Raw genomic sequence first — 26,957 nt, forward strand, 5'->3', positions numbered from 1 at the left:
GCCATGGGTATGGCTCCCCATATAAATTAATTGGGATGTGGAGCACTTGTGCAGGAAGAAAGAGACCCAATGGGGGCACTTTTAGAAGAAATTGTATGCAGGTCCAGGCAGGGCAAAACAGTGAAGATTGCTAGAATGGGGACAGAGGTAAGTATTGCACTAGGTGCACTGCTCTCAGGGGTCGGCTGCATGCCTTAAAGGACAACTTGTACTAGAAGTACAGCTGTCCTCTAAGTGTGACCTTTAATAGCAATATATATATATATATATATATATATATATATATATATATATATATATATGATATATGCCTAGTACCATCATTAAAGGTATGACAACAAACAGGAATCCAGACTTATGAGATTCATGTCAAAAATGAAAATGTAAATGCCACAAAAGTAGACGCATCTGTTTTTTCACTGACATATTGAGAATATGTGACAATTATTCTTCAATTTGTGTACAGTTTTTTTTAAATTTCTTTTACTGTAAACGATCTTCTCCTAAAGAACGGGAAAGTCCTAAATAACTATCCAATGAGTGGGTTACAACATAAACAATAGCTTACCAACTACAGGTGGTCCAAGGCAATTCCCGACACCAGCAAAGAACATCAGTATCCCATAGGCGTGAGTGAGTTTATCTAGGCCAACAGTGTTTGTTGTTACGTATGGAAATATTGACCAATTGCCAGTAAAAAATCCTACTGTCCCAGCAATAATAGCCAGGGTGGCATATGTCTTGGCGAAAGGGACTGCAAATATTGCCAAGCCTGTTGCCACTATAGTAAAGACATAAAGATATAAGGCATTCATCCACTTAAAATCAGCCAGGATGCCCAAGATGAGCTTACCGATGGCCATCATGACGCCAAGGATGAACACTAGGGGCACTGCCATCTCTTCTTTGCTTATATTGGCACTTTTGGCTACATCTTCCAAAAGAAATCCTGGAGGAAACCCTCCTGTGTCAAAAAGCAGAATGTTTATGAAAAGAGCCGCAAACACTTTGTTTTTGAAAAGGTTTTGAGTGTCCTCCCAATAATCAAGGTAGCTGTGGCACTTGTTTTTAATGAACTGTTTGCAGCTTTGTTTCTCTGCAGCTCCATGGTTGATGTTAACCTTTTCTATATCAAGCTGAGTGGTAGTTTTATTATCTTGAGAGTTGCAGTTTTCATTTAATGTGTGGGATTTCACAAGCATCCCCAGCTGTTCCTCAGTGTTGAGTTCTTTTTCATGATAAATGAGGTAGGTATCTGGAGCTCTCTCTTTGTCTGCTTTCTCTTTTCTGTTGCTTGATACTTGTGGCAATGGCCTCATCAGAATGCCACATGCCAATATATTCAATGACAGAGCCCCAACGATCAGCAAACACCCATCTATTCCATAGATAGATATCAACTCTTTCTGCAGGCTTGCATATATAAAGGTTCCAACGCTAGAACCTAAAAAGTGTAAATACAAACAATTATGTATATTTAATGTATTTTTATCCCCATGTTTAAAGGACAACTATTATTAAAAAGCAGTACTTACTGGTGTGCTTGTGTGTACCATATTTACCTTCAAGCTCAAGCACAAAGACCCAAAAAGGCTTAATTAATGATAGAAAAATAATAACCATGCCTGTTTTGGTGACATGCATGCTCAGTATCATTAGTCTATCCCTGAATCTAAACAGAGCAATATAGTTAAAAAGGAATTCTGGGTATGGATATTTTATACAGTACATAGTTACATTGGTCTGGCTTAGACCAATATAACAATGCATATACATATACAATACCTGGCCAATGCCCCTGGAAGCTCGAAATCACTTAAAGTAGAACTACACTGCATCTGAGCACCCCAACCCAATATGCTATTTAATTTTTATTATCCAAAGCAAACACATCAATCCATCCACGTCTCCATGCATTATTTTTCTGAGAAAATATTTTTAAAAACACCCCCTAGCATTTCTGGCAATAGCCATCTAGCATTTATTTCCTGTAATCCATCTGCCCTTGGCTGAACCATGCAGGCAGGATGGTGTGCATAGCTAAGAAAACCCTCCTTCCCTCCTGAAAAATCCTATCTATTTCCTATCTATTTACTAATGCTATCAGCATAAGAATTAAAAATAGTCAATGTTGATTGATAGACTGAAGTCCCGTTTTAAGAAATAGACAGCGCTAATCCAGTGATCTCCACTTTCTTCTGAGTCCCGTGCTGAGTGGCTTGCCTGCTGTATTCTGAACACAGAAGGTTGGATACTTAGCACAGGTGCAGTTCAGAGAATAAATTGCATTTTCTGAATTAATACAAAGTGTTCTCTAAATGGACGAGAAAAGGTGGGGAAGAGATGTCACAGTGGACCAATGTAACTGTAAAAAAATACAGGTACCCTACCTGGAATCTATTGTACGTACTTATACTTGTAGCTATTAAATTATGTTTCCTAATTCCTAAAAGATACAGAAGTATATTTATTTGTATTTGCTGCCATTGCTGGGAACCTTCTGAAAATGCTGGTTGTCTGTGTCTGTATCAGTATTTCTAAATCACCACCCTGAAACTATAAAACGGCACATGAGTTTCACAAAAGTCTCAGGGCTCCTTATCGCTATACTTGTTCCAGGTTAGAAGATATTGAAGCCAAAGCATAAACATGTAAGTCAGACAGCTAGCATTTTTAAAAAGAGAGATCAGAAATGGTAACCAATATATATACACTCACCAGCCACGTTATTTGGTACACCTTGCCAGAGGCAGACTGACCATTTGGAAACTCGGGCACTTCCCGAGGGCCCGGGGTCAATAGGGGGCCCCATGAGATGCCCCTGGTACCTTTTTCATAGGCTTTTTTGAGTTTGGGCAAGGACACAGGGGCCCCATGATCCCCTATTTCCCCATGAGTTGTCAGTCCGCCCCTGCACCTTGCTAGTACCGGTTTGGACCCACTTTCACCTTCAGAACTGCCTTAATTCCTCATGGCATAGATTCAACAAGGTGTTGGAAACATTCCTCAGAGATTTTGGTCCATATTAATATGATAGCATCACACAGTTCCTGCAGATTTGTTGCCTGCATATCCATGATGCAAATTTCCTGTTCCACAACATCCCAAAGGCGCTCTATTTGATTGAGATCTGGTGACTGTGGAGGCCATTGAAGTACATTGAACTCATTATCATGGTCAAGAAACCAGTTGGAGATGATTTGAGCTTGGTGACATGGGGCATTATCCTGCTGGAAGTAGTTATCAGAAGATGCGTACACTATAGTCATAAAGGGATGGACATTGTCAGCAGCAATACTCAACTAGACCGTGGCATTTAAACAATGCTCAACTGGTAGTAAGGAGCCCATTACACCACCAGCAGCCTGAACCATTGATACAAGGCAGGATTAATCCATGATTTCATGTTGTTTATGCCAAATTCTGATCCTACCATCTGAATGTTGCAGCTGAAATTGAAACTCATCAGACCAGGCAATGTTTTTCAAATCTTCTGTTGTCCAATTTTAGTGAGCCTGTGCAAATTGTAGCCTTCGTTTCCTGTTCTTAGCTTACAAAAGTATCACCCGGTGTGGGCTTCTGCTGCTTTAAAGTTAGACATGTTTTACGTTCAGAGATGGTATTCTGCATACCTTGGTTGTAACGAGTAGTTATTTGAGTTACTGTTGCCTTTCTATCATCTTGAACCAGTCTGCCCATTCTGATCTCTAACATCAACAAAGCATTTTTTGTCCACACAACTGCTGCTCACTGGATATTTTCTCTTTTTCTGACCATTCTCTGTAAACCCTAGAAATGGCTGTGCGTGAAAATCCTAGTAGATCAGCAGTTTTTTAAATACTCAGACCAGCCCATCTGACACCAACAACCATGCCATGTTCAAAGTCACTTTCACTTTAATCCGCTTTCTTCCCCATTCTGATGATGAACTTCAGCAAGTCATTTTCACCACGTCTAGATACCTAAATGCATTGCCATGTGATTGGCTGATTAGTGTTATTTGTGTCACCAAGCAACAGGTGTACCTAATAAAGAGGCCAGGGAGTGTATATAATCTCACTACAGATGTTTAATTACTTGAAATACATTCTGCGCATATGCATCTATAAACAGGTCAAGGTAGCTCTCCCTCCTCTCACTTATCACTTATATATGTGTAAGAAATACTAGAAATCTAATTTGCATTTAAATTTACAGCTGATAAATTTGTTATACCTGTTGAAACAATTCCAAGTGCAAGTCCTCGTCGCTTTTCAAAATACTGGCAAGTTGCAGTCACCGCAGCTGTATACAACAGGCCACACCCAAAACCTGAAAAAAAGAAATGACATCCTTAGATCCAAATGCAGTAGTACCTGTGCATGATTACACTTTGCTCTGCCTAATTAAAAGATAACATTACCAGACAGGGGCGGACTGACAACTCAAGGGGCCCCCGGGCAATAGGGGATCATGGGGCCCCTGTGTCCTTGCCCAAGCTCATAAAAGCCTATGAAAAAGGTACCAGGGGCATCTCATGGGACCCCCTACTGCCCCGGGCCCTCGGGCAGTGCCCGAGTTTCCAAATGGTCAGTCCGCCCCTGTTACCAGATCTTCTCCAGGTATTATCAAAGAAAAGAAAATGATACCATGGGGTCATAATAATATGTACATGTGAAGGGTTGTCTTCATCCACATGGGATGTTCAGACAGAATACATTCTGATCTGTCCATCAGACTCACACAGATGTACAATCTGGGATGCATTTGGATATCCCTGTAGGTCCATGCAGCCGGCACCTGTCATTGATTTCAACAGGCTGCCCGCACAAAACATCTATGCATCCCACATGGGTGAAGCCAGCCCTTAGCACAGTTGTGCGGATTGGTACATCTGTGTGAATGAGACTCAATGCTATTTCTAACATGATTTGCCTGTCAGACAAAAGCAGAATGTGTGTGGTTTAATGCCTTCCTTCCCTTTGAAAAAAAAAGATATGTTGGCACCATTGTACAGAACATTTTCTGCAGATTTGAACATTTCGAAGTGTAAGAATTTACACTTTTGACATAGAAAGCCTTCAATTTTTCACCCTAGGTAGCCTAAACAGACTGGTCATCACCTGATCATTCCTTTTTCCCCATTTATCTGTAGTGGGATTAGGCTGTTTATGGTTAAAACACATCCATGCTATGTCTAGCTTTATTTAGGAACTGGTCATGTACACAGTGGTCTCCATTCCAGATCCTTGTTAAACTGTATGTCAGGAAAAAAATGCAGTACATCTATGCAATTCATGCACATTTCTCCATGTTTTATTCCTTTGATGACTCTGCAAGCTCAGAACAATACCCATTGATCTACCAGGATTGCACTCAGCTCCTACATCCTGTTGCTGGCTGCAATTTTGTGATCTGAGTGGTGTCAGCCCTGCCCAGTTGTATTTTGTTATAGGATGTTTGAAAATCCTTTTAATTTTACATTTAACAGAGCAAATGGTAGTAAATAAGAGTAGTTAATTGTTAGGCTTTACATACGCTTTAGTTTATAATCAACATACAATACCCACAAAGAAGATAAAATGTAAACATGTCTGGCCATGGGAAATCTGAGTGAGCCTTGAGTCTCACATCCTCCTTGGCTAATACTTGCAAGTTGTTTTTAGCTGCATCAGTACTGGCAGGCAGCCAGCAGTTTTTTGCTGACTGTTCTATATGTGGTGTCACTTCTGTACACGCTGAATAACAGTTAACCCACAGAATACAGAAGCAGATGTGATCAAAGGTTTTCAGTTAATAGCATTAGCAAAGTAAGCGATTCACATCCGTTAAAATAAAACAATATCAAAGAGCAGATTAGTCTCACTTGCACTAGGCGAGAAAAATATGGGAACAAGCAGACCCATAAGAATATGCTGAAAATACTCTTTTTTTAAAAAGTTCATAGAGTACAAAAGCATATTAATGTGTAATTCACAATCAAAGGAAAAGATTTTAGACAACCAGTATATGCATTATGCCTAATATATAAGGCTCAGTGTACCAAATATATATGATAATGTATGTTTATTTACGTAAAAAGTTATTATCTGTAATTAGAATCTATACGATGCAATGTTCTTAATAGGTGTACTCAAATGTACAGCCTATGATGCACCTGGAAAAGATAGTATATCAAAGAAAAGCATTTGCATAAGCAACACAGTATCAGATAACGTTGTGCCTTCTATAGGGTTATAGGCTGAAGCATAATAATGTAGAATTGCAGATGTTGGTGGGAGGTACATGACCTTCCTTACAGTGGCATACCTTGGACTTTGCAAACTTATGCAAATATCAGGCAACACAGTGGCTCAGTGGTTAGCACCCCTGCCTCACAGCACTGGGGTCCTCGCTTTAAATCTCAACCAGGATACTGGAGGGACAGTTGGCACTTGGGTAAACGTCAAATGGCAGTTGCCCTTATTGTAATGACACTTCAAAAAAAGATACTGCCATTTGACATTTACCAAAGTATCGACTGTCCCTCCAGAGGTTCACAGTATATAGAAGCAGCAGCACCTGGTCTGAGCACCGGGTGGAGCTGAGGATTGAAGGAAGGTAGCAGCACCACTACACTTGTTTGCATTGATCAACCAGAACACTACCTGCATGGAGATGCCATGTTCTCCCTGTGCTTGTCTGGGTTACCTCCAGGTAATTCTATTTCCTTCCACACTCCAAAGATATGCTGGTAGGTTCATTTGCCCCTGTGTAAAATGGCCCTAGTATGTGTATGTATGAATGCTAGACCTTAAAGTGGTTGTAAAGGCCCAAGGTTTTTTACCTTCATGCATTGTATACACAAAGGTAAAAAACCTTCTGTGTGCAGTAGTATCCCCAGACCCTCAATACTTACCTGAGCCCCATCATGTGAATGGACACATGGAGCATCGGGCCCCCTCATAGCAAGCTGCTTGCCATCGGGCACCCAACAGGAAGGAGAGCCAAGAGAGCCTGTGGGGGACCCAAGAAGAGGAGGATCCAGGCTGCTCTGTGTAAAACCACTGCACACAGCAGGTAAGTATAATATGTTTGTTTTTTTCCCAAAAGAAAAATTAACCTTTAGAATAGCTTTAATATGTAAAATGCTGTGTAAACTGTCAGATATAGACCAATAAACTGTACAGATAAACTGTAGATATACCTGTAGTAATAATACTGATAATTTCTGTGTGGTTTAATCAGTAATTCATATTTTCCTGGATGTCATTTAGCAAGAGTACTCACTTACATTTAAATTAGATACTAGAGCTAAAAAAAAAGGTTTTATTCAAAAAAGAACAGTAATAACTTAAACTCAATCCTTTGTCCCTACTAGTTTTTCTTTCAAGCAGTGGTCTCCAAACTGTGGCCCAGAGGCCGGATGTGACCCTTTGCTTGCTTTTGTCTGGCCCGTGGAGTACTATTTTATTCACGGACACCAATGAAGGGCACAGTTCTTATTAAAGTCACCAATGATGGGGCAAAATTCCTCCCAATGACACCAACGGTGGAGTACAATTCCTCATAATGACACCAATGAGGGGGCACATTTCCTAATGACACCATTTCCTGATGACACTAATGAAGGGCACATTTCCTCCCAATGACACCAACAATGGGGCAGGCACAATTCCTCCCAATGATGATGGGGGATTGTTTACTCCCACTGATACTGGGACATTTTGTACTCCCAATGGCCACAGTCTGGCTCCCCTAAAGTCTGAAGAACAGTAAACTGGCCCTCTGTTTAGAAAGTTTGGAGCAGGGGCAGACTGACAACTCATGGGGCCCCTGGGTAATAGGGGATCATGGGATCCCTGTGTCCTTGCCAACACTCAAACTACATAAAAAAAAGCCTATGAAAGGTACCAGGGGCAACTCATGGGGCCCCCTACTGACCCTGGGCCCTCAGGCAGTGCCCCCTGGTTTGGAGACCCCTGCTTTCAAATAATTACAGTTCAGATATGCATAGTCAAAAAGTTTTAGAGTCTTTGGATAAAAAGACAGACCGGAATTGGCATTCTCACAAGAAAATGTCAGCAGTGGCAGCCTTCATATTTTCTCAGTCCAGGTTTCATTTAAGTCATAGTGACATACACACAGCATGTTTAAAGTGGTTCTAAAGGCTGAAGGTTTTTTTTATTTTAATGCATTCTCTGCATTAAGATAAAAAACACCTTCTGCATGAAGCTCTCCATCAGTCACCTCTTATGCTTACCTGAGCCTGATATTGATCCAGTGATGTGCATGAAAGCAGTGGCTCTCTTCCTCCTGATTGGCTCAGAGACAGCATCAGGAGCCATGTCCCGCTGCTGTCAGTCACAACCATTAAGGAGGAGGGGGGGCAGGCTGAGCCACACTCTGTGTCTATGGACTTGCTATGGTGGGCATTTAGTGGGGGGAGGAGCCAGGAGCAGTGGCCGGGACCCAAGAGAAGAAGGATCAGGGCTGCTCTGTGCAAAACCATTGTACAGAGCAAGCATGACAGGTTTGTTATTTTTTTAAATTAAAATTTCATCCTTTACAACCACTTTAATATCACTCAAACATAAGAGCAGTATATTATAAATTAAAAGTGTTTACACAATAATGTAAGTTGTGATCTCTATTTCACATACAATACATTAGCATTATGATCTTATTCCAGTGCATATTATAAATGAAACCTGTAGTTTCATGAAACATGTTACTTACCAACCATAAATCCATATGAAAAGTAAAGGAAGTAAATATTTGGAGCAAAGCTACTCAATATCAATCCCCCGCTTATCAAGAATCCGCTAAAAATGGCAACTGGTCTAGCACCAAAAGAAGAGACACAAGCGCTACACAGGGGACCTGCAAAGAAAAGATAATAAACTGTTTATAGTAGTTGTTTGGTTTCATCCTGTATATATAACAACTGTATCTATTTGAGTGGGACAATCAGAGTGCTAAGGCAACAAAGGAGTAGCATAGGGACAACTTGAAGCCCTGAAGCTATTGATGACATTCTTGTCCTTTTATGCCCTGTGCGTGGCCACTAAAGTAGAATAACAAGTCTAGTAATAGCATCTAGACCAGTGGTTCTTAACCTGGGTTCGATCGAACCCCAGGGGTTCAGTGAGTCAGTCTCGCGGGTTCGGCAGAGGTGAAGACCCACACCAGACTCATATGATTCGTGCAGTAAATATTCATTATTATGTTTTTGTTTTTGTGTGAAAATCATGTTTTAATGGTTTTGTTCTTTGTTCTTAACGGTTTTGTTCATTTTGTGCACCTATGTATAAATATATACCTATGTTTTGAATTTTAAAAATCATATTTTATTTTTCCAATTAAGAAGGGTTCGGTGAATGCGCATATGAAACTGGTGGGGTTCAGTACCTCCAACAAGGTTAAGAACCACTGATCTAGACAATCAATACAGATACCATTGATGTGCATACCTGTGTGTACAGTTCATGCACAGATACATAATTTTAGTACCTCATGCTTGTTACCACATTTAAAGGCAAATTTGTCTTTATTATTTTGCATAAATTTAACAGACATAGTATTAGAAGTATAAAGAACATGTACAAGTAGATAAACAAAAAAATAGATAAAAACATCACAGATGAGGTTATGATTCATATGGATGTATGAAAATGATGCAGTAAAACTGCAAGAGGAAAGGATCAATAACTTATATTACAGAGGTATAACATAATAAAGTATCAGGGGGGTATCCCTATGTGAGATGTCTGAAACAATATGAGAGAACTCCATATAACCAACAATGTAAACTAAAGAAAGAGGAAGATAGAATAAAAGGGGGGGGGGGAAGAAAAAAGCCAGCAGAAAGGAAAGCAAAAGAGGAGAAGAGAGAGAAGAGATTGGTTTGGGAGACGGGAACAGTAGAAAGCAACAGTAGGGTGGTTCCTCAACCGAATCTCACCGAAGCGAACCCGCTGCCCGCATCTCGGCACAGACCGCAGGGTCCAATTGGCGGATAAGCCAAAATGAAAATTAGTCCTGGGAGCAAGGCTCAACTCCACTAGAGCACAACAGGGGAACACATATCTCGGAGAGTCGCAGAGGAGGAGAAATGGAGCCAGATCGACCACAGCAACTTATGTTTATCATAGGTATCATTGGTAAACACCAGCATTTCCTCCATACACATGGTATCATTAAGCACACATTGGGAAAGGAGGGGGGGTGGCCATTTTCCAAAAGAGGGGTATCAATTGGGGGGGCCACAGACAGATAGAAGCGCAACAGACTTTTCTTTTGTGCTGCCCGTGTGCCCGGTAATATAGATAGAAGGGCAATTTCTGGTGAAGGGGCCAAGGACTCACTGTGAACCCGGTTATATACAGCAAAGACTTGTTGCCAGAAGGGTTGTATTTGATCGCAATCCCACCAGATTTGGAGCTGTGTACCAACAGCTCTATTACAGCGCCAACAAAGATCAGGTGTAGAAGGAATGATTTTGTGTAGGGAGAGGGGATTCCTGTACCATCGAGAAACAAACTTAAAATTCTTTTCTTGTGAGTAGCAGGAAATAGACGGTTTATGAGTAAAGTTGAACGACGTGGACCAATCTTCCGCCGAAGTGTCCTTACCTAGGTCTCGAGCCCACGTCTTAGTGTAGGGAGGGAGTTCAGAGTGAAGAGCATTGTGGAGCACGTTATAGAGAGAAGCTAGGACGTGCCTCGGTGGTTCAGAGAGGGAACAAAGCCGCTCAATCTCAGAAAGTGTTGAATGTTGGAGGAAGATTGCAATTGCTTGCAAAAGGAGGATAGGTGTAGTGTGGTTAACCAATCCCTAGACCCACCCTGAAGGAGCAAAAGACCTGATGTTACAACATTTAAAATGGCACAGGTCACAGCAGTGGGACTACCTTTAATGAAGAATTCTAGGTATGGCTATGTTATACATAATTACAGTGGCCCAGCTTGGGCCAATGTAACTAAACATATTCCATGCTCTCCATGTTGCTCAATCAGAGAACACATTGCATTTATTCAGAAAATGAACCCTCTGAATGGTGCCTCGTTTACAGAATAATGTCTGAATTTCACCACGATACCCAAACATTCAGGCATTTTAATTATCGCCTAGCACAGTCGTGAAAGTGCAAATATATAGATAAAACCCATTGTGATGTACAGAGCTGGCATGCCTCAGTATACTGACTGGTAGATTGGTAGAAGAATGGAGCTGCAGCACTGATATCACTGTTTGAAAGAAGTCTGTTCATCAGTGTACACAAGTGGATAGATGACTAATACTCTTATTGCTACTCAAAGGAAATTTGTCATAGTTTATATGTGAGTGTTTTAGACAGATTGCTTACCAGCAAACACTATTTATTTGGGCCCCATAAGTAAAAAACATCTGGTGCCTTTTTGTTGGTCACAGGTCACCCATGCTTGTATACATCACTACACTTAGTCAGGGAATATACATTCCCTGAATAGATTCTCCCACATGTTACATCAGTACCAAATTTAGACCTTGGGAGGCCTGGGACATTTCAAGTTTAGGGGCCCCTCAACATAGAAATTAAATTATATGACAAATAAAAAAGTGAACTGAAATTAATGATCAACCACATTTGTTCTAATAAAAATCTCTTATGTTTCGAAGGATACACATTGCATGGATAATTGGAACTGGAAAGTCATACATCACTTTTGCATTACACTATAATATTTACCAAAGTCCTTTCTTCCTGCACTTTTTTAATAAAAAAAAATAATTTAATCATTATTAATTTTTTTTTTTAACATACATGGATAAATGCTATGTTAGATTTGCAATAACATCATATAATTGTGTACAGTGTAGTGACTCATTAGGACAAACATAGTAGAAAAAGAACATATAGGACACAAAGGGTACACGTCAGTAAAACAGACACGTAAGGTACCGCTAATGATTCAGTGTCATAGGTGGAAGTACCTACAAAAAAAGCTAGGCTGATTTTACGATCAACAAACTTCATAACAGTATAATTAGGCATTATACAATTCAAGCCAAGGTTTCCAAGCTTTCTCAAAGCCAGGCAATGTGTCAAGTTGGACAGCTAGTAATCTTATAGATAATTGGTGTATAGTGTGCACAGCTTCTGACGGATTAGGAATTTTTTACATTTTTTTTATGAAGGAATTCTGAGGCCCCCTCTGGCAGGGGGGCCTGGGGCAATTTTGCCCCTTTTACCTTTTAATAAATCCAACACTGTCCTGCAGATTTTCCGGTGTGCAGGAATGTTTGACTTTGGAGGTTTTTGTTTTTTAATTAATTGTCTGGTTTCTTTAAAACCTATAAGGTTCAGGTGGTGATTGGATAAGATACATTACGAGAAATCACTGACTTCAATGCACACCTAAGCAGACCTATATTGGCTCTCTTTAACCCACAGTCTATTGCTTCTGAGTCCTGACTACTGAGATAAGAGCAGTGGCAGCAGTGTTTACTGAGCACACAAGCATGCGTAGGGTATGAGCATGTGTGCTTATGCACCTCTGTGACATCTAACTCCCTCCTTCATTGTAAAACACCAATCAGTCACTTTATACTGTAGTTTCTGCACACATTGCCTGATGGAAACCTCCTGAAATGAGGAGTCAACAATTAAAATGCCTATTAACCTGTGGCCATCTGTTCACCTTGTGCTAAATGTTGCTCAAATAGCTTTCATCATCATTAGCTACAACTAGACCAACACGCTAATTTCAAAGAACTGCCAAATAGCCATCTCAATAACTCTAACCTCCTAGTAAACAAGAATTCTGCTGACATGCTATATAGGGAAAGAACAGTCCTTAGGAAATCTGTCATGCGTTTCAATACAAATAGTAACTAAGAAACCAATACCATGCGCTCGTAGAAAAGTACAAGGAAATGTGCAATCAGCAGCTTTACCTGGAACATCCATTGCTGTATTCTGAGACAATGAAAACATACTAGAGCTATAATCAGAAACCCATAAGCTTTTATCACCCACTGTGTATTACTTTATTGCGCACGCATATAGATAATAACATAATGGTAAAACACACTGTTGTTTTATCATTTAAGTTTACTACTTTTATAGACAATTGCTAAACTTAAAGGAGAACTTCACCTGAAAAGGGAAGTTCCACTTTTTTTAATTGTTCCTCCTAACATTTTTGGAGATTTTTTTCTTTTTAGGGAGCAGGTACCTACTTCTGACAGGTACTCACTCCCACTTCCAAACCTCCTGGGACACATCACAGGTCCCAGGAGATTCACAAAGCACAGTGCAACTGACGCGCAGTGGATTGCTGGTGGACATCATTGAATCATTAATTGCCCTCTATGGAGCAGTGGATGCAAATAGACATGTGCCACATTTACACCCACCTGCATCCGATCCGATCTGCTAAAAATAGACTGGTGGAGGATCCTTTCCCTATCCATCTAGCAGATCAGATCAGATCGGATGACAGTCTGATGTAAACAGAAATGCAGTCCATTTACATCCGACATACAGGAAAGAGGGCTGTGTTCATGTCCACTCTGCATAAGCAAAGCATACACGGACCTGTCATCTGCCTGTTCAGCAGGGATCAGAGGACAGATGCCCCGCTGGTGGAGTTCACCCATGTAAAAAGGGCCTTAGCCTCTAAGACAAGTGGATAAAGGAAGCAACATATAGCAGACATAAATGGAGCTAAATAGCAAGGCTGCAAAGATAATTTTGCCACCACTCCTAACTTCTACTGTACATGGGCAATAACACAGGTTTACTTAAGGAAATGGTTTGTAGCTTTGTATATATTCTCTTTATTATGGCCAGGGTTCATAATACAAATTTTATTTTATTTTTTGGTAAATAAAATATGAATGTTTGTGAATATTTTGCATGGTCATTGCTCTCATAATTGAAACTTTGCAGAGTCATCTTTACACAGCACGAAGGAGCATTTGCTTATGTGTGAAGTTTAGTTTGAGCTATTGAGTTCTGTAAACATATGAAAAGGACCCTAGAGCTTTCCCTAATAGGAAGTATGGGAAGTCACTGCTCCTAAAAGTAGAAAGGGAAAATACAGTACAGGCCTGTTCATAATATTGGTAACCTCAAAATTCATCCCTATAGGGATTCTAGTTTCTAGAGTAAAAATCCAATACACCTCCCTTTCTATTCAACAGAGAGAAGCTCTCCCCTCCTCTAATCAGGTTATCAATCTCTGCACAAGAGATTCAGAATGGGATCCATGTCTGTTATCCATATGTCTTAATTTTGGAAATATGATCTTCAAAGCAATCACATAAATGCCTGGTCACCCTACCTACATACGTCAACATTTTATTATTATTATTATTATTATTATTATTATTATACAGGATTTATATAGCGCCAATAGTTTGCTCAGCGCTTTACATTATAATGGGAGACAATACATGAGACAGTACAGTAACAATACGATTCAATACACGAGGGGTTCAAGGGCCCTGCTCCTTGGAGCGTACAATCTAGGAGGGAGGGGATAGTGGTACAGGAGGAAACAACTGTGGGGGATGAAGTGGTAGGAAGAGTGGAGGAGTTCAGTAATTAGCTGAGGGCGGGGTAGGTTTCCCTGAAAAGATAGGTTTTCCAGGTGCGCCTAAAGGTGAGGAGAGTAGGCAATAGTCTGATGGATTAGGGTAGGGAGTTCCAGAGGATGGGGGAAGCCCTGGAGAAGTCCTGGAGGCAGGCATGGGAGGAGGACACCAGGGAACTAGAGATTAGGAGGTCTTGTGAGGAGCGGAGAGTAAGTTTTGGGTGGTATTTGGATACCATGTCACAACAAGTGACATGTCACAACATGTTACACAAGATGACTTAAACCAAACATCTTGTCTGACAATTACCTAATCGCTAAAAATGGAGAGAATGACCATTCTGACTAACAACAATAAGGGCACCAACCTGACTGAACATGAACTGAGTTGAATATCTGACTTAACAATAGGAGCACAGCTCGAACAATAATCAGATCCACACCTGATCATGCCCATAGTATACAGTCAGGTATTTTTCTACTTTAAGCCCTGGTTCTCACCAGTGTGGCTTTGAAATTATGCTACTCCATGCAACTTCACAGCTAACTATTCAGTGCAACTTCATTTAACAGATGTCAATGCAAGTTGCAATGAAGTCGCACATAAATAGTGCAGGAACCTTTTTCAAAGTCACTGTGACTTGAGTCACTGATTTGAACAGTTCCATTGTGCTAATGGGGTGCAACTTGTCATGCGACTTTAAACTCTCCGGTCGCAAGTTGCAATGGTGTGAACCAATGCTAAGAATTAAATAAACTGGGTGATAAAACATTTCCAATTGTTGATAGAAAGAAAGTCAATATCTACAAAGACACTATACATTCCATTTACCTCATACTACGGGGAATGTAGCAAAAGCACAGAGATTCTATTGCAAGTGTAAAAGGAAAATCCATGATTTCAGGGGACAATTCTAGTTATTTCCACAGAAGCCTTTGAATATATGGGAAGTCCATGGATGATTAACTCACCATTATCCTCCAAGTCATCTGGAGTGAAGGTGAAGGAGGAGAACCAGTTAGATTTTAACCTTAACCTTTAAATCTCCTCTAGAAATGAAATGAAATACCTTGTAGAGTCTCGTCCTGTTTTATAAATAGTCCCATTGGTGGTCCTCCACCTTAGATAGTGTGTCCTCTATTGAACTTACAAACTCTTTTATTTATATGACTTGCTAATAATTAATCAGATAACAACTCGAGATATTTAATATAAAGCTTTCCATAAGCTTAACACAATAATACAATAATGCTTTCTGTAATTCCTCTTTATTAAGGCATTCAGAGTGTTTGACTGTAACCACTACTTTCCACTGCTTCATACAAAGGAACCCTTGTAGAAATTTAACAGCCTCTCTACAAAAGCTACCCCGCACTTCCTGGGAACTGCAGATATTAGTCTCAAGAAGCTAACATAAGTGAACCCCTGAATGGCACAAATGTGTATTTGAATAAGAACTTATTCTCAATGGTTCTCAATGGTTGCAAATATGAGAGAATTTGCCTTTGAAAAGAACTTTTAGTAATCTTTTACAAAATCATATTTTAGTACTAACGCATATATTGTACCTATTTCAAACTAGGCAGTTAATGTCCCTGAACCAATGTTTTCCATTCAAAGCCTAAAACCTTTACTTTTTAGGAGAACCCTGGCACAACAAATAAGATAAACAAGAATGATTCATTAAAAGAAAAAAAACTGCTTTTGCTGCAATATTTAGCTTTAATTCCCAGTGACTGTGACCAGGCAGTGGGAAAAGCTAATAGAATTGTAGGATACATCACCAGCAGGAGGAAGGAGGTCCTGATTCCCCTTTATAGATCTTTAATTAGACCTCATTTAGAATACTGTTTCCAGTTCTGGAGATCTCACTTACAAAATGATATTGATAAAACAGAACTAGTCCAGGTAACAAAAATGGTGAAAGGTCTGAGGGATACAACATATCAGGAGAGACTTCAGGAACAAAAAGGGTAAGTTCCACTTTAAGGCCTCGTCCCCCGCTGCCCATTAAGGATTGGCACCTTTGGAGAGCGGGTACCCATTTTTGACAGGTACTCATTCCCACTTCTGCTGCAATCGCCTAGGCGATTGGAAGCAGAAGTTGTCCTCCCCTACTCCCTCCCAGTAATCTTCTGGAACACATGACATGTACGGGACCATTCACAAAGCACAGCGCTACTCGCACATGTGCAGTGCAAGCTGTCACAGCCAGGACCCACACTGAAGATGCTGGCACCGGGGAGAGAGGACGGCTGGTGAAGCCGGCTGTGTGCGTACATCGCTAGATCGAGGGACAGGTGAGTGCTTGTTTTTTGTAGCTGCTGACTTTTATTTTTTTACATTTACATACTTTAAATACATCAAGTGGTGAATGAGGTTCAGGAGGGCAGTATTTTCAATAGACCACTTGGTCTTTTTTCTGCCGTCACTTTTATATGTTTCTATGAGGTTTCCCTACTGTACTATTTTTTTCTGTTGCTAGATGGCCAGCATCATCCAACCAACGTCCTCCGAGTCTAGGTCATCATGGACCCACCCTAGCCTGTGACTGGACAGTGCATGGAGAAGACGCTCAGTGATAAGCCTGTCTCTCTATCACTCTGCTTTCTCTTCCTAGCAGCATGCAGCTTCCCAACACGTGAACTGATTTATCTCCTTGTATTGCCTTCCACTCACAATCCAGCTCTGCTATACAAGGACTTCAAGAGGCTAACACCAAGTCAAATTCAGGTACTTACACTGGGTGCATTTAAAAAATGCATTGAGTGTATTAATGAATACAGAGCTGCATTCATTTGTATCTGCCTAGGGTAAGCACCTACAATTTTTCATTTATAAGAGTGGAGCAGAAATAGGTATACAAAAGAAATATGAGTACATGTGTGCAATTTTATAAATCATTTATGTGTTTTTCAGTGTTATGCAGTTTCAGGCTCTGGCTTTAAAGTGTTACTAAACCCACAACAGTTAAATCAGTCGGTATATGCAGTAAAGCATGCTTGTTATACTCACTGTGGAACCTAAGGGGTTAATCCTCTGCATTGTGTAAAATGGCTGTTTGAACCTTTTTTTTTCTTGGGAAAGTGCATGTGATCAGCACAGGGCCAATCAAGATAGAGGACAGGGGTTTTACATCCTCCTAGAGCAAAAAGAAAACTCCTCCTACAAGCTCTAACTGCTGATGAGAAAAGGTATTTAGTAGTTTATATTTACTAAAATAATTGCATTTCCATATTCTGTGTACTGTGGGGGACCAGATATAGTGAATGCAGGGTCCTGGGTTGCATGCTTGTAATACTCACTGTGGAACCTCATGGGTTAATGCTCTGCATTGTGTAAAAAGGGCTTTTGCTGCTCCTTTCTTCTCTGATCCTCCCCTTCTTCCACAGTGCCTTGGGGGCAAGCTGCACATGTTCAGTTTGGTGTGTATTGCTAGAGAGTTGTTTTTTTTCTTCGGAGGGTACATGTGATCAGCACAGGGCCAATCAGCACTGTCCAGACCAGGGGTGGACTGACAACTCATGGGGCCCCCAGGCAATAGGGGATCATGGGGCCCCTGTGTCCTTGCCCAAACTCAAAAAAGCCTATGAAAAAGGTACCAGGGGCATCTCATGGAGCCCCCTACTGACCCTGGGCCCTCGGGCAGTGCCCGAGTTTCCAATTGGTCAGTCCGCCCCTGGTCCAGCCAGAGGGTCAGGGGTCCTATAGCCTCATAAGAGAATCAGGGGAGAATGAAAACTCCTCCTACAAGCTCTAACCAATGCTCTGCTGGACACTGATAGAAGTCACTAGACTGCTCTAACTGCTGATGAGAAAATGTATTTAGCAGTTTATATTTACTAAAATAATTTCATCTCCATGTTCTGTGTACTGTGGGAGACCAAATATAGTGAATGCAGGGTCCTGGGTTTAGTATTAAGTGGTCTTGGCTCTCACATTCATCTCTACGGAACCCAATATCACACAGATGTACTGATGCATAGGTGTCCAACTGAAAAAAAAATGTAAACAATCCCTGGTGCTTTGCAGAGCTAGGCAGTGGGGAGCGATGCACTACATATGAGGTCTGTGTGCATATTAAGTAGAAAAAGGATGCCCCCCCCCCAGGGTTTCTTTTACAAACATGAATTGGAATTTGTGTTTAATTTCAAGTTGAATCCCTGTATAGGAAAAGCACAGGCTTTTTGAAAACTTAGTATATAAATGTATTGCACTGTCGAAAAGTGATAAACATACACAGATACAGGTGTAACTCATTAAGGAGTATACATATACTGTAAATGAAATAACCCAAAGCCATAAATAAATAACATACAATTCATGAAAAATCCAACCACATATAGTACTATAAATAAAAATAAAGTCTGAAAAAATTCATTAAAAAAAAGTTCAGCTAAATAAAGTGCAGAGAAGATTCTGTGTAGAGTAGGTGCTCTTAGATAAGTAAAAAAAAACAGCCAAGTGTTCCTATGCAAACACAATCTTCATCAATGTGCATACCACCAAGAAGGACATTGAGGGTGAATACAGGAGGTCTAACAGCATTTTAGGGAGAAATCCCACAATGGATAGATGGATGGGTAAACAATCTCCTCTAATCCTACATACAGCCAGTAGGGTAAATGGATGGATGGGTGGAAAGTACATCTCCATTAGTACCGCCACTACTCACTGCTCAAGCTGTCCGCCCAAACTTAATCATACTGGCATACTCCGGGAATCAGTCACACTAAATCACCACTTTTTAGATGCTCTATTCTGAACTCTCCAGAATTTATAGCACTATATGTGGTTTGATTTTGGTTTAAGGTTGTTTCAGTTACAGTATATATATTCATGTTAATGAGTTACATCTGTATCTGTGCATGCTTATCACTTTTTGACATATACTGTAAACATATGTTTATATACTTGGTTACATTCTATATCTGGTGTATGGATAGCGTGAGTGCTGCTGTAGGTAGTCTGATGAGCTGGTTTAGCATTTGATATTGATTTGCACATATTTGATCATCAGACACTTTTAGCGCAAAGGAATTTTTAACTTTTAATCACTTGAAATCGTATTTACACTCTGGCCCTTCCTGGTGATTTTTGAGCATTTGGTAGGCATTTGGTTGATTCTAGCCTAGCACCTTGCAAATGGCAGGCATAAAGGTGTCTACTGGGCTAGGGAGAGGGCCATTGTGGTATCTGCAGTGTTTGAACAGTGAATGCCTATTGTTTGTTAAGGATTTACTCTAAAAAGATACCTATTGTATATTTCCATTACAGTCGAACTCCTGTAATTACACAAAAACACCCTTGGCATTGTACATTACTAGTGGCTCAGTGGTTAGTACGTTTGCCTTGCAGCACTGGGGTCCTCAATTTGAATCCTAACACTATTTGTATGGAGTTTGGATGTTCTGTGCTTCTGTGGGTTTCCCACGCTATAAAAGACATGCCAGTAGGGTATTTGGCTCAAACGAGTGTACTCCAGATGGCTGCCTCAATTCTTAAGAGCTTTGAATCCTCAAGGAGAAAAGTGCTGTATAAATATTAATTATTATTATTATACAGGATTTATATTGCGCCAACAGTTCGTTCAGCGCTTTACAATATAATGGGAGACAATACAGCAACAATACAGTTCAATACAAGAGGGAAAGGAGGGCCCTGCTCCTTGGAGCTTACAATCTAGGAATAAGGACTGTGTGATTATATTCATATTTAAGATTGCATTGGCCATTTGTTTTTAACTACCCACCCTGGCTGAACTGCCTACTGAGAGACCTGAAACAAGCACTGACAGGATTTTACATTTTCCAGACATAACAGTTTTTCTAGGTCAAGAACCTCCTAGATAATAAAGCCAAGGTTAGGATGACTAGAACCTGCACCTTCAAAAGCAAGTGAGAAATGGTGATGCCCATAATTCATTGCAAATACATTTCTATAGTGAATGCACTCCAATATTGCACCTGCAGATGCTCATACTTACCTGCCATTCATGTCCCCACCACTTCATTTGTCCATAGGAGCAAGAAATAGTGAGCCGGATAAACTGCAAGTTACAAGCTAGAGCATACACATGGCTGAGGACATTGCCCTATTATGCTGGATTCTTAAATGGTCAACCACATGTTCCACCAGACCCTCACGCAATTTGTCGCTCTTCACTTTCCTGAGCATGAAAAGCAAGTATTGACAGTTTAGAAGACCTGCTTGGGCACAGCACGTGTTCACTTGAAGCCAAATACATGTAAATATCTAAAATATATGTAAAACAAAAAACACGTTTGAATCCCTACTAATTCCTTAGAAAACCCACATTAATCTTGGCAAGAATTTCTATGGAGTAAACAACCGTTCAAAGCTTAGAGTCTGTGCTGCTAGAATTCTTTAGTAACTGCTCATTTTATACAGAAATTCTTCCCTGGATTTCACGCCATGCCATTAAGAAAATAGGAATCAAGAAATGGTGCCCACCAACAGTTTAAATCACTCAGTAATCACCTACACATGACCATTCTGATCAATATGATATTGTGAAATAGGATAGGGAAATAATCAAACATTATAGATCGCCTCTCTTGTTCACTCCTGCAAAGTCTCTTGAAATCTCTTTGTCTTATTCAGTAGCAAAATGTAAGATTTTTTATGTAAAACTATTAATATAAAACATTTTGTGTTGAAAGTCAATCAGGGAGCATTTTACTGACCACAAAAGTTATGTTAGATAACTGTGTCCACAATTTCTTAACCCCTTCCCATCATCGCCTCCTGACCCTTTAAGAGGTTCTAAATGCCCGGAGGCGAGCATTCTGTTCATGTGATTGCAGTGATTGGCAGTCACAGTGGTCACATGATCATAAAGCTCCCAATAACTGTGCTGGAAGCGCGCATTCTCAGCACAGAAAATCTTTACATTGCACATATGCAGCTTCTACCCTCTGAGAGGCCATATATATGCATATGCCCAGTGGGAACAGGTTAAAATAGTTGTAAACCTCAGATGTGTCATTTGAACAAAGCATATCCCTTTATACAGGCATACCTTGGTTTATGAACACATCGGTTAATGTAATTTTTGGTTTACGAATGAAAATCCATTGAAAATAATGGCTCAGTTTACAATTTATTTTTGCAATACGAACGGATTAATTGGTTTTCAAAGAGTTTTGAACAGATAAAATACTTTTTTTTTTTTTTACTATTTTCTGACTTCCAGAACAGATTAATTGGTTTTCAGTGCATTCCTATGGGAAACCGCGTTTCAGTTTACTAATTTTTCGCAATACAAAAAGTCCCGCAGAATGCATTAAATTCATAAACCGAGGTACCCCTGTAGTGTGTACTTGTCTCAATCCAAAGAACTACTGTAAGTGTTATTTCTGTCAGCATGAATCACTGATAAGTATTACTGACACCAAGAAATAAAAGGTGACAAGGGATGGATCTGAAGCACACAGCCCTTGATTGACAACCTCAGTTCTGTTCCTGTGCTGTGTGAAGGGGTGTGTGTTCCTTTCCTCCAATCAGCTCTCAGCACTCCCTTCACAGTTCATTGCAAAGTGTAGTTTCAGCTATCCCCCCCTCCATTTTCTGAAAGCTGTGTATCACTTCACTGGGTATACATAAGGGTTTACAAGCACCTTAAATCTGAACTACAGGCTAATCTAATATTTTCCAGCCATGCGTATTCTTACTTGGATTTGGTGTCCTATGTGTATTTCTTACAGATCTGTACATTAATTTCTTTAATAAGGACTGCCCCTGTATTATTCTGCATACAGACTGTAGTGGGAGGAGCTGCACAGGCTATCTACAGCACAGTGATGATGTCACTTTTAAGTTTACAAGCTAATATCTGGGTTTGGAAAGGTATTTGGTTTACACAAATTGACTTATGATTTATATAATACGTTGTTTTTGTTTCTGTCTGGTTTTACTGATATCTAGGGCTCCATTCAGAGCAGTATTTCCCAACTTTTTACAGTCACAGCACCCTTTTAGGGTATGCAAAATCTCGAGGCACCCCAATCTAAAATGTAAAAAGTCAGAAATGTTACTCATTAATTGGAAACCTGAGCCTTAGATGATGGACACCTCCACCCTGATGAAATGAACTTGTCTCACGCAGTCTCCCTATTATGGAGCCCCCATTCACACAGTTCCCCCATCACAGAGTCCCCCAATTACAGAGTGCTCCAATCACACTGCAGCACACAGCCCTCGATTGACAGCCTCAGTTCTGTTCCTGTGCTGTGCGAAGGGGTGTGTGTTCCTTTCCTCCAATCAGCTCTCAGCGCTCCCCTTGCAGTTCATTGCTAAGTGTAGTTTCAACTATCCCCCCCCTCTCCATTTTCTGAAAGCTGTGCATCACTTCACTGGGTATATGTAAGGGATTACAAGCAGAGCCCTACCTTTTGGCTTTGTGACAAAGGTTGAGAGGTAGAGCAGGTCTGGAAGAGGCACACTTCTGTCCCCTCCTAAATGCTGGGGGAGGCCCTGCATGCCGCTTGCTCTTGATCAACATCATGCATTGCCATGGTGTGGGTAGGCTGGACGTCAACACCATAGCAATGAATGACACCATGTATCGTGGCCATAGGGCATCATTGGTCATTATGGTGCTGTCAGCTGTCTGCCTGAACCATGGCAGTCCATGACACTGACCCAGGGCAAGCAGGGCACCCCAGTTGAGAAACACTGGTTTAGAGAGATTTCCTGTCACTTCCTGTTCTGCTGACAAAGGTCTCACCAGACCGAAAGTCAGGATAAATCTTAGCAATAGCAACTCCAATAGAAATACAAATGCTTTCATTTAGTAGAGTAGGGATGTCTATCAGAATTTATTGCTGTCTGTGACCTTGTTAAATATTTTCCCTTAGTGTTCGTTCACATATATGGGGAGTGGATGCGGTTTGATCCACATCCAATCTGCATGACATGTGAAATACCACTGCTTCCTATGGTGACTGTTCACATATGTCCGGCGCACGGCAGGTGCAGATTCAGTGCGGATTCAGTGCGGTTTTAAATGAGTCATGTCCGATTTCTGAGCAGTGGCTTCAGGTTTAAGTGCAGATTACAGGCTATTGATTTCTATGGGAACCGTTCCTAAACCACATATATGTGAACAAGATAAGATCCTGAGCTAATCCTGTCCTGAACCTGATGTAAACCTGATGTGAACCTGTGGACAGCTACACTATCAGTTAGCTGTGAAACCTGAGCTTCAATCCATACTGCATATGTGTGAATCAGATCTTACTTTCTTCTTTGTTAAACTCTTCTCCTGGATAGCAGTAAAACCTTACATGGAATCTAACGCTTTTCCACCCAAAAAAAAAAAATTTTGAATGTACAATTTTAAAGGCACTATTTAAAGTGTTACTAAAGGCTTGTGTTTTACTTTTTTTTAAATAACAAACATGTTATGTTTACCTGCTGTGTGCAATGGTCCTCTTCTTTTCCAGTACCCCACTGGTCATCCTGGCTCCTCCCACCTGCTGAGTGCCCCCAATAACAAGCCTCTTGCTATAGGGGCACTCGAGCAGGCTTGCTCCCAAGTCACGCTCCTGTAAATGGGCATTGTCCATTCACACACAGAGTACAGCTTGACCAAGCCCCCCATTTTTTCCTCATTGGCTCACTGGCTGTGATTGCCAGCAGCAGGAGCCAATACTTTCCATTGCTGTGTGACCCAGTGAGGAGAGAGAGACCCGGGAGAGCTGCTGCTCTCATGTACATAGCTGGATTGAGATGGGGCTCAGGTAAGTATAATGGGGGCTGCAGCCAGAAGGTTTTTTACTTTAATGCATAGAATACATTAAGATAAAAAAATCTTCTGCCTTTAGAACCACTTTAAATGTTCAATGCTTTTAAAATGCTGGTAATAAATTAATAAATATGCTAAAATGTGTGCAATGAAGGCAGCTTGTGTCATATTGCTAAAGTAGTAGAAGTCTCCTTTACTTACAGTACATTAGATCCTAGGAAATAACTTTGTGTAACATCATTTATCTACAATGTACAACTTTTATCAAAGACACTTCTACAGTTTACAAAGTGTTAGAAAGCAGCATATTGTCACAACTTTAAACCTTTTATTAAGCGTGTACTGGATCTATGCACCAGCTAATATTTACTACCCATTGTATACATACACGAGTACATAAAGTACATAAAAAGCTAAATGGTCTCATTCTTAATGGTTGACTTCAACTTTAAATAAATATTTTATTCCAGGAGGACAAGATGGAATTATACATGTAAACAAAACATGGGTGAAAAAAAAAAACTAAGAAAATCATTTATACCCTCCGTTGACACGAATTAGAGTTCTCTGATTTATATTTGTGCCTGATTAAACTGTCAATTCTAAAGTAAGTAGGAAAAGGCTAACAGAATGAACAGCTGTGTCCTGTCCCCATAATTAAAGAACAATATTCATACATAATTAATGAGTCATAAATGTGCAAAACAAATTAGGCTCTTCTTTGATCTCATTTTCAAATAAGAATTGTATATGATACAAAATATTGAGGTACCTCTGCAGCCTGTTTCACCCAACCTTTCCTTTTCTGATACACGCAATGGCCTACAAAGACTGACATACATGACACACAGAAATATCTATTGTACTATAGCTTTCTCCATGGATAAGCTCGAAGATAGCTTTGGCTGTATGCATCACTAGTAAATTCAAGCAGTTTCAGAAATAACTAAACAACTTACTTGCAAGCAGTCCCACTCCAGCCGCAAGTGACCCAACCCATGCAGTCTTCCCTTTTCCTTCATCAAAGACATCTAACCATTCCACGTACAAGACACCGACAGCTAATGGAGAACCATAGCACAGGAACTGAATAAAGAAGGATGCAGCAACAATGATCCAGCCCCATCCTCCATCTGGTGGCTTCTGATACATTATGAAGGCTGGCAGTCTAAAATTCTGTGATAACAAGAAAAAAAAAATCACATGGATATATATATATATATATATATATACACTACAAGAAAAGTAAAGTTTAGGCTTCAGTACCATTTATATGTGAAACAATAGTACTGGTAATATTAATAGTATAATTCAGTCAAGCATGGACATTTGACATTTAAGCTTGCTTAAGACACACAGCTTTTAAACGTTAAAGCGATCCGTCAGCCACTTTCAACCTTTAATTGTAAATGTCCGGTCTAAGGGGCTACAGTTCTTTTCTATGTTACCCAGAAACATCTCCCCTGTGTGTTCCTCTGATACTAGTTTCACTTTGTCACTCAGTGCTTGAATTTCTTAAATGTGGGTCTAACTTCTTGCAACCAGCTATTTCCCAGTAATTTCGGTCACTCTCGCTGGACAGGTGTACAGTGGGTGATGCTAATCCCCAATGTCAAGGAACGCAAGCTTTTTGTAACAAAGTCAAACCAAAATTAGAGAGGTGCAAAAGAAAGAATATACACTCACTGGCCACATTATTAGGTACACCTTGCTAGTACCGGGTTGGACCCACGTTTCCCTTCAGAACTGCCTTAATTATTCATGGCATAGATTTAACAAGGTTTTGGAAACATTCCTTTGAGATTTTGGTTCATATTGACATGAGTTACTGTTGCTTTTCTATCATCCCGAACCAGTCTGCCCATTCTCCTCTGACATCAACAAGGCATTTCCATCCACACAACTGACGCTCACTGGATATTTTTTCTTTTTCAGAACATTCTTTGTAAACCCTAGAGATGGTTGTGTGTGAAAATCCCAGTAGATCAGCAGCTTTTTAGATACTCAGACCAGCCCGTCTAGCACCAACAGTCATGCCACATTCAAAGTCACGTAAATCCCCTTTCTTCCCCAATCTGATGCTCAGTTTGAACTTCAGCAAGTCAACTTCACCACGACTAGATGTCTAAATACATTGAGTTGGTGCACGCGATTGGCTGATTAGCAATTTGTGTTACCAAGCAATTGAACAGGTGTACCTAATAAAGTGTCCGGTGACTGTATATCACAAATGCATATAAATAACATTTGAATGCATTATTTAGTAACTGTATTCTAGCACATTTTTTTTTTTTAATTTCCCGGTTCAGCCCCCTGGTCTCTGGTAGCCCCGAGGTATGTTTTTTTTTATAAACTTACCTTTTCTAGGAATCTTCATGCAGGTTATGTAGTGTACTGGTTCCTCCTTCTCCTTTCCCCCTTCTTTCTCAAATGTCTCTAATGGCGAGTGGTCCTTGATGATGCAGAGTGTGCATCACTACATCACTACACTGCAAATGAAGGGTTCTGTGTTGATGCCCCACAGGGGACAGGCTTATGACATCCCACATTCACAGTACGTCCTTAATCTTCCTGGTTCAGTCTTGCTGGGCTTTTTTCAACCCAGCAGACTGAGTGTATCTTGAGGAGAAAATCAAGTACTGTAGCG

At 40.4% G+C, this 26,957-nt stretch overlaps 1 protein-coding gene and 1 long non-coding RNA gene across 4 annotated transcripts in view; one reads left to right on the top strand and one right to left on the bottom strand.

Annotated features, from left to right (window-relative positions):
- Positions 1–26,957, bottom strand: part of SLC16A9 (solute carrier family 16 member 9) — a 110,046-nt gene that overhangs the window by 6,371 nt on the left and 76,718 nt on the right. For 2 of the 3 annotated variants that reach the window (XM_089683162.1, XM_089683161.1), the window contains exons 3-6: positions 25,270–25,486; positions 8,698–8,841; positions 4,216–4,311; positions 569–1,444 (exon numbers count right to left, since the gene is read on the bottom strand). In XM_089683162.1, the coding sequence (XP_089539288.1) occupies positions 569–1,444; positions 4,216–4,311; positions 8,698–8,841; positions 25,270–25,462 (1,309 nt within the window). In that variant the 5' untranslated portion in view covers positions 25,463–25,486. The remainder of the gene's footprint in view (positions 1–568; positions 1,445–4,215; positions 4,312–8,697; positions 8,842–25,269; positions 25,487–26,957) is intronic. The other variant, XM_089683163.1, reaches the window with a different exon arrangement.
- The window catches only part of LOC149457736 (uncharacterized), a 77,703-nt gene that overhangs the window by 4,589 nt on the left and 46,157 nt on the right, over positions 1–26,957 (top strand). Inside the window, exon 2 of the long non-coding RNA XR_016313567.1 lies at positions 17,027–17,274. This is a non-coding gene — a long non-coding RNA (uncharacterized LOC149457736). The remainder of the gene's footprint in view (positions 1–17,026; positions 17,275–26,957) is intronic.

This window comes from Staurois parvus, unplaced genomic scaffold (genome assembly GCF_062004578.1).
Source record: "Staurois parvus isolate SC_StPar_1 unplaced genomic scaffold, SC_StPar_1.0 ptg000303l, whole genome shotgun sequence".
NCBI lineage: Eukaryota > Metazoa > Chordata > Amphibia > Anura > Ranidae > Staurois > Staurois parvus.